General features: G+C 39.3%; 2 protein-coding genes and 1 long non-coding RNA gene across 5 annotated transcripts in view; 2 read left to right on the plus strand and 1 right to left on the minus strand.

The window, feature by feature from the left end:
• The first annotated feature begins 1,348 nt into the window (after positions 1-1,348).
• Positions 1,349-4,377, plus strand: LOC142996863 (uncharacterized). Of its 2 annotated transcripts, none has more exons than XR_012961788.1 (5): positions 1,349-1,416; positions 2,237-2,431; positions 2,784-2,936; positions 3,274-3,512; positions 3,708-4,377. It is a non-coding gene; the product is annotated as an uncharacterized LOC142996863 (long non-coding RNA). The 2 variants fall into 2 exon arrangements; XR_012961789.1 differs by lacking the exon at positions 1,349-1,416 and adding an exon at positions 1,424-1,562.
• A 1,632-nt stretch (positions 4,378-6,009) lies between these two features.
• Positions 6,010-8,199, minus strand: LOC142996724 (interleukin-8-like). The gene is made up of 4 exons (XM_076147755.1): positions 7,991-8,199; positions 7,683-7,812; positions 7,309-7,395; positions 6,010-6,540 (listed from the first exon to the last, which is right to left on the minus strand). The coding sequence occupies exons 1-4, from the start codon at positions 8,040-8,042 to the stop codon at positions 6,528-6,530; spliced, it is 282 nt and encodes a 93-aa protein (XP_076003870.1). The 5' UTR covers positions 8,043-8,199; the 3' UTR covers positions 6,010-6,527.
• A 3,658-nt stretch (positions 8,200-11,857) lies between these two features.
• The window catches only part of LOC142996723 (interleukin-8-like), a 1,354-nt gene continuing 793 nt past the window's right edge, over positions 11,858-12,418 (plus strand). The window contains exons 1-2 of one of the 2 annotated variants that reach the window (XM_076147754.1): positions 11,858-12,150; positions 12,340-12,418. The exon at positions 12,340-12,418 is cut by the window's right edge and continues 54 nt beyond it. In XM_076147754.1, coding sequence (XP_076003869.1) covers positions 12,084-12,150; positions 12,340-12,418 — 146 coding nt within the window. In that variant the 5' untranslated portion in view covers positions 11,858-12,083. Of the gene's footprint in view, positions 12,151-12,176 lie in introns of those variants that run through there. The other variant, XM_076147753.1, reaches the window with a different exon arrangement.

The following is a 12,418-nucleotide window of genomic DNA, read 5'->3' on the forward strand; positions in this document are numbered from 1 at the left end:
CAAATACAACAAACAAGCAGAGGAGAGGAGGATGCTGCATAAACTGTTATCCTTTATGGATAATGTCGTTCATCTCTTCCACAAACTCCTGGTCAAAAAGCAGAGAACTTGTTTGCAGACTGTTATGTGAATGTGCAAAACAGGAGGTCCTTCCTTCCAACTGCCATCAGCCTGAACAACCAACCCACTCCATGTTGGGACAGAAGTGGATTCCCACTGAAGTGAGGCCTCTAACGTCCCTCTGGCTAGCAGGGACCCCTCACTTACTTGTACAGTCACACATCCATCCATATTATTAACGCAGTACTTCAAGATATCTATTACATTTTCTCGCACTGCAATTGTACAGTGTGACTGGTCCCTCAGCAGTTAATCTATTTATGTACTGTATATATAAATATACATATATACAGTATATAGATAAAGTATTTGTATACTTGGGCATAAAGGACACCCCTGACGGGTTCCATGGTGCAAATCAAATGGTTTTGAGTGCTGAGAATTGGTCAGGAATGAAGCAATGGGACTGATCCAGGCAAAATATGTTGTCCAAAATTCATTTTTCTTGCACTGTAAAGTACCACTACTCAATAGCAAGGGTACTTATTTGAGATTGAAGTATAAGATCGTAAGTGCACCAGATCACACTGTAAACTGAAATGAGTTGACATATAATAAGATGGACATAATAAGTTCCCTCAAAAAAAAAATGAATCTTAAGTTTTCAGAGTTTCATTTCTTGAGACAGGTCTTGCTTGAGCTTTAAAAGTAACCAGAAATATTTGCATATTTGCATTAGGGAGGCAGTGGCTCAGTGGGTAGAGCTTCCGCTTGGCAACCGGCGGGTTGCCGGTTTGAGCCCTTGCCGAGGCGCCCCTGAGCAAGGCACCGAATTCTCAATTGCTCCCCCCTCTGCAAAGGGTGGTAATGTAAGTCGCTTTGGATAAAAGCGTCTGCCAAATGATCGTAATGTAATGTAATGCATACCTACAGCAGACAGGATTCAGAGGATGAACTGTGTTAGTGTGATATTGTTTTTCTGTTTTATTTTCAGAAACCCAGCTTTGAGGCGGAGAGGGGTTTGTGGTTTTTACTTCCCTTTATGACAGCCAGTACCTGATGTACAGGTTTGGACAGTGAATTTACTGAATGTAACCTCTATTTTATGTTTATAATAACACGAAACACAATTCTGTACACCAATATCATATCATTAAACAATTCAGAACATAAATCAGAATAATTATGAAATGCCAAACTGGTAATAATTTATAATTTGAAATAAAAATGAAAGACTCAGTGGAAATCGGGTCAGTGGAAACATTGAATGAAAAGAGGAAGTGAAGGTGTTTTGTGAGACCACGTTGACTTCCGTGAAGGACTTAACATCTCACTGAATTATGATGACTCTTTTCGGTGAGTAGTAACTTTACTACCACTTTGGACGGCAGGTATCAAATAAAATATAAAACAGTTTACATGGGTTGAGGTGAGCCAGACAGTCAGGCAGAGATATGGACAGAGGTACGACAGAGTGATCTGTTCAGATTGAGCTGTACATGGTAATAGTGATGCGTTTCTCTTTTTTTATTCGCTTCTCTCTTAAAGTAAATGATACTTTCTAATAGACGGCTTTGTAGAACCCGATTTTGTGCCTCCACCACAGGGTTTTCAATGCTACCTGCTACCTACGGTAATTCAGTCAGTAGCTTAAATGTGTAATTTGCTGTGTTCTCAGTCTTCTTGGTGCAGTTTCTACCCTTTGGTCTGCTCTCCTCTTTTGGTTATCTGCCTTTGTTACACTTGGCTTTTTCTCGGCACTTCTTTGGCCTGCAGATAAAATGTTGGACTTTTCTAAATTCAATATTGAAATGTGATTATCAGTTCTGTCAGTGATTGGCTCAAACAAATGAGTCAAGAGAAAATATAAGATGTGTATGATAGAAAAAAACTAAATATCAGATGTTTTACTGTACAACCGTTGTTTCAAGTGAAACGTGGTATTTTGATTACATGAAGTTAAGCACATACTTGAAATCTGTATGTTTGTACCATATCACAGTAAAATTGCAAACAAATGTAATGTCAGTTTTAATGTACTATGTAAGAGCACACTTTTAGTTTGGCAGTGTAGCAAATTAAGTAAGTACACTAAGAAAAACTATTTCTAAAAGACTTAACTTATAATGTAGAAATGTGATGTTGTTGTGTTTTGCTTGAAATTGAAATTTCCCAGGTGTCCTCACCACAGCTGTTTTTTGGATGCTGTTGGTGACAGGTTCTGTGGTCCAGCATGGCCAATTTGGCTCCACAGTCACTCTGAGCTGTAACATCTCCTACCTGTTTGAGACAACATGGCTTAAGCAGAATCCAGTACTTTCCCCTACCATAGTCCTCTGTGCTTACTTCAAAGATGGGCAAGCAGTCCCACGTAAGACATTATTTCATATTCATGTTTGAATTGTTTAGCTAGACAATCACTCACTTTTGATAAAGTAAATCCCTCTTCAGTCTGTTGCCGTTTCTTTGTAATTCGTTTTCTCTCATGGTTGTTTTGGGAATGTTTCCTTGTCTTCCTGGAGAGCAGTGATCAAAGCTGTGATTAAAACCCTTTGAGAAGTTATTGGTGATATTGGGCTATACAAACAAACTGGAGATGACTTGACTTGCTACTGTTGCAGCTGGTGCACTGTGCTATGCAGTATATACAGCAGGGTATCTTACCATGTTACCTTGTTAGCTACATGTTATTTGCATGCCTTTATTAGAATATTTGTTCTTAGTGTTCCAGCTCAATCCTCGTTTCTCAGTGGCGTTGATGAATATGTCTCTGGGACTTCAGATCGATGCTGTTGAAGAGAGCGATCTGGGCCTGTATTACTGCATAGCAAAAGTAAACGCACTTTTGAAGGTGGGGAGAGGAACGATACTTCAAGGTAAGGAAATATAGTTAGAATATGATTTCTGTGTGTCATGGCACCTTTTTGATTTAATATATTGTGAATTATGATGACGTCAGTGCAAACAAGATTCCCTACGCAGTCAGCTGTGAAGTTGACTGGGATCAATGTTTATTTCCCCTCTGACTGCACAGAATCGCCCATATTCATATTTATGACAGCTGTTTGTTTTTAGTAACTAATTCCTTAACCATGTTTTGGCTGGTAATAGTGTTTTAATAGATACACATCTCCCTGTAGCAAAATTAGGTCTGTCTCTGTTTGACTCATGCTCTCACTCTTTCTCTTTTTCTCTCACTCTATGAACATGTAGTTCCATCTGCAGGTTCACCTCCAGGTTCCACCCAGCATTTATTTCATCAGTGGTTCTGTGTGTTTGTGATGTTTGGGTTGCTGGTTATGATTCTGGCTCTATGCATTACACACTGGAAAACCAAAGTAGAGAAGATAGTAGTAGAAGATCCCCAACAAGGCATCCCCAGCTGACAGCAGCCACAAATACAAATCTTTGTCTAACAACATATAAAGTGGACAACAAATCACCAACAACTGGTAAATATGCACAACCTTGCTGATGGTTTAATCTGCTGTGACTGACTGATGTGGATTTGGTTTATTTTTTCTTTCCCTCTGGTATGTTGCTTTCAAAGCACCTTGTCTGTCTTATAAAACATGATGGGTTTGCTAAGTTGATCATAGTTATTATTCATTCCTTATTATAATTAATCCAATATTCATTTTCTGCAGGTTCTTTGACAAGACTATATAACACCACTTCAGACCACCGCACCGCAGATCCAGTCTCAGTGTCCAATCGCTGAACAGACTGTTCACTGTTAGATTGGACGTAGGCCAATTGGCTCATGGGATGACATTGGACATCCCCAATCCCTGCACTTCTTTCCATTGTGATATTGGATAGCGTGAGTAGTAACAGGAGGACTGTGAATAGCGATACTTGGTCATTTTGTTGTCCTAGTTCCTAGTATTAACTGCAATTGAAGTAAGTACTGTAGTTGTGTAAAGATTGTCTCAGGTAACCATCTGGTGACCTTAGCTTGCTAAGCTACCAGTGACGTCTCCATATTAATCTTACAGTAACTCATCATGATTATACTACTTACATATTGCTATTGATAACGTAACATGCGGTGTGTTTATGTGCTGCAGTGTCACAGTGTGTTGTTCAAGGATTTGCTTACAATACCTACAGTTTTATTGTAGCTAGTTATCTAGCTAGTAAGAAGGGGGGAAGATTTATGAAATATTAAAGTCGTATCTATTTTTCTATCTTGACACTGTTGTCTTCCTTGATCCTTCAACATGAATAAAGGTTGATGATGTCAATAATTTCCTCTGTGGCCTTTTGGCTGTATTCAAAACTTGATGGTCTTAATAAAGCAAGACTTTATTATTGGACTAGTAAGCTCTTGATTTATTGACTTTGCAAGTTATATAATGAGAAACATATATTTTGATTTGTTGTACACATTTATAGCATGTTTACGTTTGTGTCCTGGCAGATCATAACACACTGCCCTCTTGTGGTAGACCAGCAAAACACCATGCACTCAAGATTGTCAAGATGCCACTGGAATCACTTCCACTCCCTCTTTTCCTCTTTCCCTCTTATCCCTCTCTCTTTCTCTCTCCATCTCTCCCTCCCTATTTCTCTCATCCACACCCAAATAATTATGCGTCAGATTGATATACTCTGGAAACTATCAATTTACATTACATTACATTACGATCATTTTGGCAGACGCTTTTATCCAAAGTGACTTACATTACATTACCACCCTTCGCAGAGGGGGGAGCAATTGAGGGTTTGGTGCCTTTTGGCTGTATTCAAAACTTGATGATCTTGATAAAGCAAGTCTTTAGTATTGGACTAATTAGCTCTTGATTTGATTGACTTTGCAAGTAAAATTATGAGAAACTTTGTAGATTTATTTTAATTTCACCCAGTCTGAAGATGTGTTTGCAAAGAGTCATATAACAGAAAGAGATTCAAGCTCATGTTCTCAGGCTCACTGCTTGGTATTCAATGCCTCCTTTTAAGATACGACACAGAGGTCCACACTTCTGTTTAGACTCGTTAAGTATCCCAATATTAAATTATATTATATTTTGCACAGAATTTCCACAACAGATGACAGTACTGTCGGTTGTACACATTTATAGCATGTTTACATGCGTCTGCTGGCAGATCACAACACATTGCCTTCTTGTGGTAGACCAGCAAAACACCATGCACTCAAGATTGCCAAGATGCCACTGTAATCACCCCCCCCTCCTCTCCCTCTTTCCCTCTCTCTCTTGCCTCCCCCACCTTTCTCACAGGATGGTAACCCAAGCCTTCACTTACATCCGCCCACTCTCTATTCCAAATAATTCAGCATCAGATCGATATACTCTGGAAACTATCATTTTGGTTGTAGATATCACTCATCCTTCATTCCGTCATCCTTACTTTCTTGTGTTTGCATGTCTGAGCACACACAGACATTCCACCAGGTAGAATTTACCTGTAGAGCCCTGCAGAAAGTCATTTCTGTCTAACTAAAGGCTTCCACTACCGCCTGTCAGGACACATGGTTAAGCGAACGTAAAGTTTCCACCTGTCTCATCTGACACTTGAATTGGAAATTACACAGGAGATTTATATATTGATTATGCCTTAATAAAGGGGTGTCAAACTCAGGCCCGCGGGCCAAATCTGGCCCGCGAGATCATATCAAATGTCTATTAGAACTGGCCCGCCGGTATATCGCACTAAAAACTCTACATACTCTATGACTTTGAAGCCCAGAAATGTAGGTTTTTATATTGCCTACATAAAAAGCAGCATTATAATCAACTACACAGAATTTTGCAGCTTTAGGCGATATTTGTTTTTTCTTTTCCTGCCGTTCTTCAGAGGCACAGTTAAAATTATGAATTAAAACTTGTGTATGACCTTAACTCTTTTTTCCTCCCCCATGTCTCCACACAACAATGCAAAGAAAATGCCACACAATCTGATCAGAAAAAATGTAAGAAAGAAATAATTTAATATTTTTGTAGAAATGTATGTGTTTTTTATCTAGAAATATACATGAATTACAAACAGAATATTTATAAACATATTTAATTGCACATATTTGTTTTTAGCTCAACAGTAAAAACAGAACAGAAACCTTGTTTTAATGTGCTGACCTCTTTTCTCTCATATATGAGGTAATAACAGAAATATGAGGATTTTGATATGTAAATACAATCCCGCCACACACACACACTCACAATTTATACAGAGGCATATATTTCCTGTTTGTGATCACAGTCAATGTCAATTCAATGTCAATTTCTCTGTCTCAGCATGTCTCCTCTTACACCGACAATCACCACAGTGTTAAGTTGTTGTGTGATCTGCTCAACTGCTGAAATGTGAGACTGGCCCCTTGGGCAAAATGTGCCTTTGTTTTCCATCAGTGTGAGCCTTTTATTAATTTGGATTTCACCTGAGATTAAAATCTGTCTCTCCAGAGTTGAGATCCAACGATTGTAGATCTGAGCCAAAACTGCTTTTCAGGATTTCCGCCTACAGAGAACAAAAAAAACAATTTAACTGTGTGGAGTGAACTTGTTCTGCTTAAAATGAGAAATCAAATACATATACAAATACTTTGAAACAGAATATCAACCACAAAGACTTTTCCAAAATCTACTTTTCAGAGTCGTTTAGTTTAGTAAATGTAGTTTTCCATGAGGATTTGCTCCCTCAGTGCTGACTGGAAGGTATACACACCTGCCTCCTCTGGTTTTTATTTAACCCATTTAATGTACCTTAATTCAACTACAGAATGCAAAGTTACATTTATCTTTTTCTCACAAGGTGCAACAAAGTCCCCTTGTGTGTGTGTGTGTTCCAGTCTTGAGTTTGCATGGGGCAAACAGCAAGTGGTCACTTGTTAAATACGGACTTCCCCTTGAGTCATTTTCCTAATATCTGCAAGTTAGTCATCTCTTTTCATTATAGACCAGATAAACAAGATGAGCCCGTTTCACAATGGTGCTCATATTTGTGTTGATGTTACTTATTCCTGCTGAGAGTTCAGCTCCAGATTTGATCATGTTTGTACTTTATTGTATTGTATTAACTGGATCCAGGTTCCATTGTAATGAATCCCTGAGGCCAGAGATGAAAATGAGCTTTTAGTTATATCTGGGGCATTGTATGTAAGTATTGTGCATTGTTATTTTTCAACAAAACAACGAAGTAAATCAAAAGGAACACATTCATAAGCACTTTTGAGTTCATGCCAGCGTGAAGGTGGAGAAACACACAAACAGAGAAAGATGGACTTACACAGCTGAATTCCTTTCCATAACTCTTTTGACCCAAGGAACATTAGGGTCCAGACAAACCTTCTGCCCATTCTTTTTCAGAGTCGCACTACGGGACCAAAGACAGAGAGAGAGAGTCAAAGACGGCAACATCACAAACAAGACCCAATGAAATCATGTGACAGCTCATACATGAACACAAGAGAAGTGGATGTTTACAAATGAAAAGTTTGTCTGCAAAAACAAATAACAACCTGCATTTTTTTCTTCTTAGTTTTTTACTTCAGTTTAATGATGTGACTGAGAACACACACTATAAAATATTCACATAGAAGGACTGCAAAAGAACTCTTTAAATGAACAGAGATGGTTGAACTGTGACCCAGCAGGACTAACATGATCTCCATGTTGTTGCAGTGGGGGTTTGCAGGGTGCACCTCCACTTGGTTGATGAGACGTCCAATTGGCTTTTTCTGGTTGTTGATGCATTGACACCGCAGATTCACTCCTTGAGCCCCCAGACTCCCTTAGAGAAAAGGTCAGGGGAAAACATCAATACCATGACAGATACGAGCTGGGGGTCTGAATTCTGCAAAATGTACTGCAGATCACAAGCAAGAAATACTGACAGGCGCCTGAAAACACTGAATGAACACTTCATTTCCAATAAATAAGGCTGGAGCTGGAGTGCAGGTGAGACTCACCCTCAGGGATGGACAGGAAAGCCAGGAGTGCCACTATGGTAAAGGCTAACATGCTGTAGGTGCTCTGGGGCTGCGATCGGTGATGCAAACTGAATCTTAAGACAGCCAGTGTCTCTGTCAGCAGTCTGCAAAAACGTCAATCTTCAAGTGAGTTTGTTCTCCAATCACTCTCTCCTCCAGAAGACGTTTTGTACAGCTGCTGCAGCGTTGCGCCATCCTGCTGATTTAAGGAAAAATTCTTTCTTTCTTTCTTTCTTTCTTTCTTTCTTTCTTTCTTTCCTGCATGTTAATGTAGTATTGGGACATTCAACTTCTATTGTGAAAATCAGATTGATGACAATCTAAGTCACGTTAAGCGAAAATGTCAGAGCCAAATATCAGTGTTTATCTAACATCAGCTCTTCATGCTGATGCAAGAATGCAAGTACATCTCTGGCAGCTTTTGCATATTATTTGAGAGGTATTAGATAAAATCTCTGTGAAGACAAGCCAGAAACCTGCCAAGACACGACTTTGTGACGCCACGGGTGGAATTTAAAACCCTCACCTATATGTAGTTACCCCAGCTGAAAGGTGAATGCGAGAGGAAAAAGAGTGCTCATCTTAATCCCTCACCACCACCATTAACACTCTCAACCATTTCCTGATCCAAAGATAACAAACACCCTGACATTCCCAGAAAACCCCCGAGACTTTTCTCACAGTCTGCCCCCTTCTCTAGTTGTATATTGTTCAAGGCTTCTATGCAGTCCAACAGAAACTATTTGTTTGCTATTGTATAAACATTGCACATCAGAACCACCCACTGCTTTCCTAAACATGCAGTTAAGTTATACCCATAAGGAGGAAGTCTGTTTAACAAATCAGGGAAAAACTGTGGTGTGACTAGTAAATGATTCATTCCTGATTCACCAGCTCCTGGTTTCTCTTCCATATCATGCCATTATATGACCTGCAGTATCAGTCTGCATTGTGTTGTGCTCTCTCTTTGTGTGTGTGTGTGGGTGCATGCATTTTGTGTTCATGTGTGAGAGTATGGAATTGTATACCAGTCAGTTGAGCGCGTAGGTGTGTATTCTGCATTGTGAGCAGGTGATCAGCTTTCCTGTTAAGTAGGCCATAAAAACAAGTGACGATCACCCATGTAGATAACATTGTTCCCTCAAGTCTTCCTAACATTTTGTATTCCGGGAATTTTTTTTAACTAAGTGATATCTTGATAATGACGGATCGTTGCTCCCATCGTCATGCATGACACGCATGACAAAGAAGGTGTCATTGAAAATAAATGTCTGGTGAAATGTTTTTGGAACGGAATCAAGCTTTCTCTGATCTGAGGGGAAAGCACACTTTGGAAAGTTACTTCACCAACACCTGAAACAACTCGCAACACAGAGTTATGTTTTTAATGTATATTCAGCGTCCATACTTTTATCCTTGAAGATACGGCTGTGTTTATGATCGATAAACACAGTTATGATGCAATACAATATGGTGCCACACCATGTTGTACATAATGATACTGTGCTACAATTGATATGAAATGACTATTACAGCTGTCAAGGGTGGGGAACACCCTGGACAAGTCGCCAGTCCATCACAGAGCACACATATACACAAACAACTCGTACTCTCACATTCACACCTACGGACAATTTGGAGTTACTGAATTAACCTGCACCACACAGCAAGGCCTTGTCTCGTAACCACAACCTTCTTGCTGTGAGGCACAAGTGCTAAGCACTGCACCACTGTGCCACCCTGTAATGCATGATATGAAATATTCATATAGAATAGACAGGTCGCATGATACTTAATCATAAATTACAATGATGGTTTCTGTGTTCAGGCTGACGTTGACATTTTTAGCACTTAGTTCAACTGAGGTCAGTGGAAGTTTTGGAATATCCAAACTTCTGTATGTCATCCTGTTGATTTCCTCACACTTCCTCTGACTCTGTTTTGCTGCCTTATGTTGATTGTCTGCGTCAGTCAGTGTGTGTGTGTGTGTGTGTGTGTGTATTGGCATCTGCAATCGTGCATTTGTAAATTTCCTGACCCTTTCATCATAGGCCAACTTGACATCTTGCACATAATCCACTGGATGAAAGTCTTCATGTTTTAACATAAATGAAACATGAAATATTAGCACATGAAGCAAAAATGCTGATCTAAATAATATTTTCCGATCTAATAATCACAAGTTATCAGTTCTCTACTCCTACGGTAAATTTCAGAGTACCCAAAAGAGACCTTTCCTGATTTGTGTGGGTCAGATTAAATCTGTTGTGACATGCCATCAAGGTTTCTCACATGGTTTACTCCCTTCTGTTTGCCATTTGTAATAACTGTCTGAAATGCAAGAAACAACATGTATAACCAGATGCACTTCCTGTTTGTCACAAATGATGTTGTTCCTGTCATTAAACAAATCAGTAAGTATATAAGTAATTTTTGCGGGACAAAAATACTCAACTCAAACTCAAATACTGACGTACAACTAAACACAGAACACAAGGACAATAACCAGACTAAGAGAATAACAAGAAGGCTTTCAAGAATGACAAGAGTGCAGGAATTAAACAGGAATGAGAGCAAAATAAAACAAGGAACAGAATCCAGGTTAATGACAGTGCTTTTATCATATGTACACTAATGCATTTTCACTTCCTGTCATCATTCCTCACATAAATCCATAAATCACTGACACGAAGTGAGCAATGAAATCGTCAACACGACAAGAATGTTTGACTTTCCCCATATTTCTTTTTTCTTTGTCACGGTGATTTTGGTGACGTCGCGGCGGCGGCCAGATGTGTTGGGGCTTGTTGAGGTTGCATCACATGTCTGAAAACCCATAAAGATTTTTGGCACCAGGGCTTATTTAGTTAGTTATGAAAGGTCTGAGCCAGAATTGTGACCCGGTCATGCATGCCAGCACTACATGTAGAAGGAAGTTTTTGATGGTTAGTTGAATGGGGTTGCAAGATCGAGACGATTATTTTATTGTTTGTGAATCAGTTATAGTTTAATCATGTGATTTGGCAGTGTGTAGCCTTGTTTTAGACTAAGTACAATGTGAATCTGTAACAAGCCTGCGCTTGCAAATACAATCTGTTTTTGTCTCTATAAATGTCAGAGAAACTGGTTCATCAAAATAGGCTGAACACACATTGGAAAACAGTTTTATTAAATGCTCGAGTATTGTGCTCTTATTCAACGATTTATTCTAGTTTTTATTTCATTCTATTTATTGTTTTATTATTTTGCTTGCTGTGTTGTGTTTGATTTGATTTGATCTTATATTCATTTCTCTTCATCTTCTCTGTGTTCTTTTACCATTGTTTGATCACATCTTGGAAAGTATCATAAAAGTAAAATTAAGATATTTCCCCATATTGAAAGTCAAATGGGTTTTGCTAGCCACTCATTTGCAGATTACAACTAACTGATAATTATTATTACTAATCACCAGTGAGTCAGCTCAAAGATGATGCAAAATGCCGTTTATGAGCTGTACATCAGCACTGACACACACACACACACACACACACACACACACACACACACACACACACACACACACACACACACACATCAATCTCTCATAAGCAGCATTTCCCTCAAGCATTCCAATCCATTTTTCATTTTCGTTTTATTATCCGCTGTCTTTTTCCAACTAATCAAAGATTGGGTGCAGTAATTCTATACAAACAGTGACTCGTCTTTTAACAAATCCCAGGTGTCAGTCAAGTGGCTCATGAGCAGTGTAATTTCCCGCTGCTGGCAGTCCCAGATTGTGCAACACTCCTTATGACCTGGGGAAATGAGTCACTTCCAGAAGATGCCTATAAAGGGGGAACGTTTCCTCTTCAGCGCTACATTCAAACAACAGAGCGAGAAGAGAGCCAGCAAAGCAAGGAAAGGAACAGAAGGAAGAGTGAACCAAAGGAAGAAGAATATACAAGAATATAATACTTCACTCAACTTTACTTAACTTTTCCGAAAGTCTTTAGTCTTCAACAGAGGACTTTCTGAAGAACAAACTTATTATTCAAGGGTTAAGTCGTTGCAGAATTTGGAAAAGAGCAAAATGATGAGCAGCAGAATCGCCGTCGCTTCCATTGTGGTGCTCCTGGCTTTCGTGGCTATTTCTGAGGGTAAGACTGTTTCTCCTATTGTCCTCCTTATTATAATCAACATGCATCAGTGTATGTGTACTCCATTTATACACACTTTTGCCTTTCACTCCTGCATGCTGCCTTCTTTCTATCGTTACCACAGAGAGCTACTGAGTGAAAATAAGAAAACAAAAGTACAATTTGTGACCATGCTTTGTCTCCACACAGGGATGACTCTGAGAAGCCTGGGAGTGGAGCTGCACTGCCGCTGCATCCAGACAGAGAGCAGACCAATTGTAAGGCACAT

Source organism: Genypterus blacodes, unplaced genomic scaffold (genome assembly GCF_046128005.1).
Source record: "Genypterus blacodes isolate CSIRO-AG114 ecotype Tasmania unplaced genomic scaffold, CSIRO-AGI_Gbla_v1 ptg000039l_1, whole genome shotgun sequence".
NCBI classification, from domain to species: Eukaryota; Metazoa; Chordata; class Actinopteri; order Ophidiiformes; family Ophidiidae; genus Genypterus; species Genypterus blacodes.

Bases quoted from the DNA above. Each gene is read 5' to 3' on its own strand.
- LOC142996724 (XM_076147755.1), bottom strand. From the start codon at position 8,042: ATGTTAGCCTTTACCATAGTGGCACTCCTGGCTTTCCTGTCCATCCCT. The intron at 7,813-7,990 runs GTGAGTCTCACC...CTTTTCTCTAAG, and splicing joins TTTCCTGTCCATCCCTGAGG to GGAGTCTGGGGGCTCAAGGA. The intron at 7,396-7,682 runs GTTAGTCCTGCT...TTGGTCCCGTAG, and splicing joins TGCAACAACATGGAGATCAT to TGCGACTCTGAAAAAGAATG.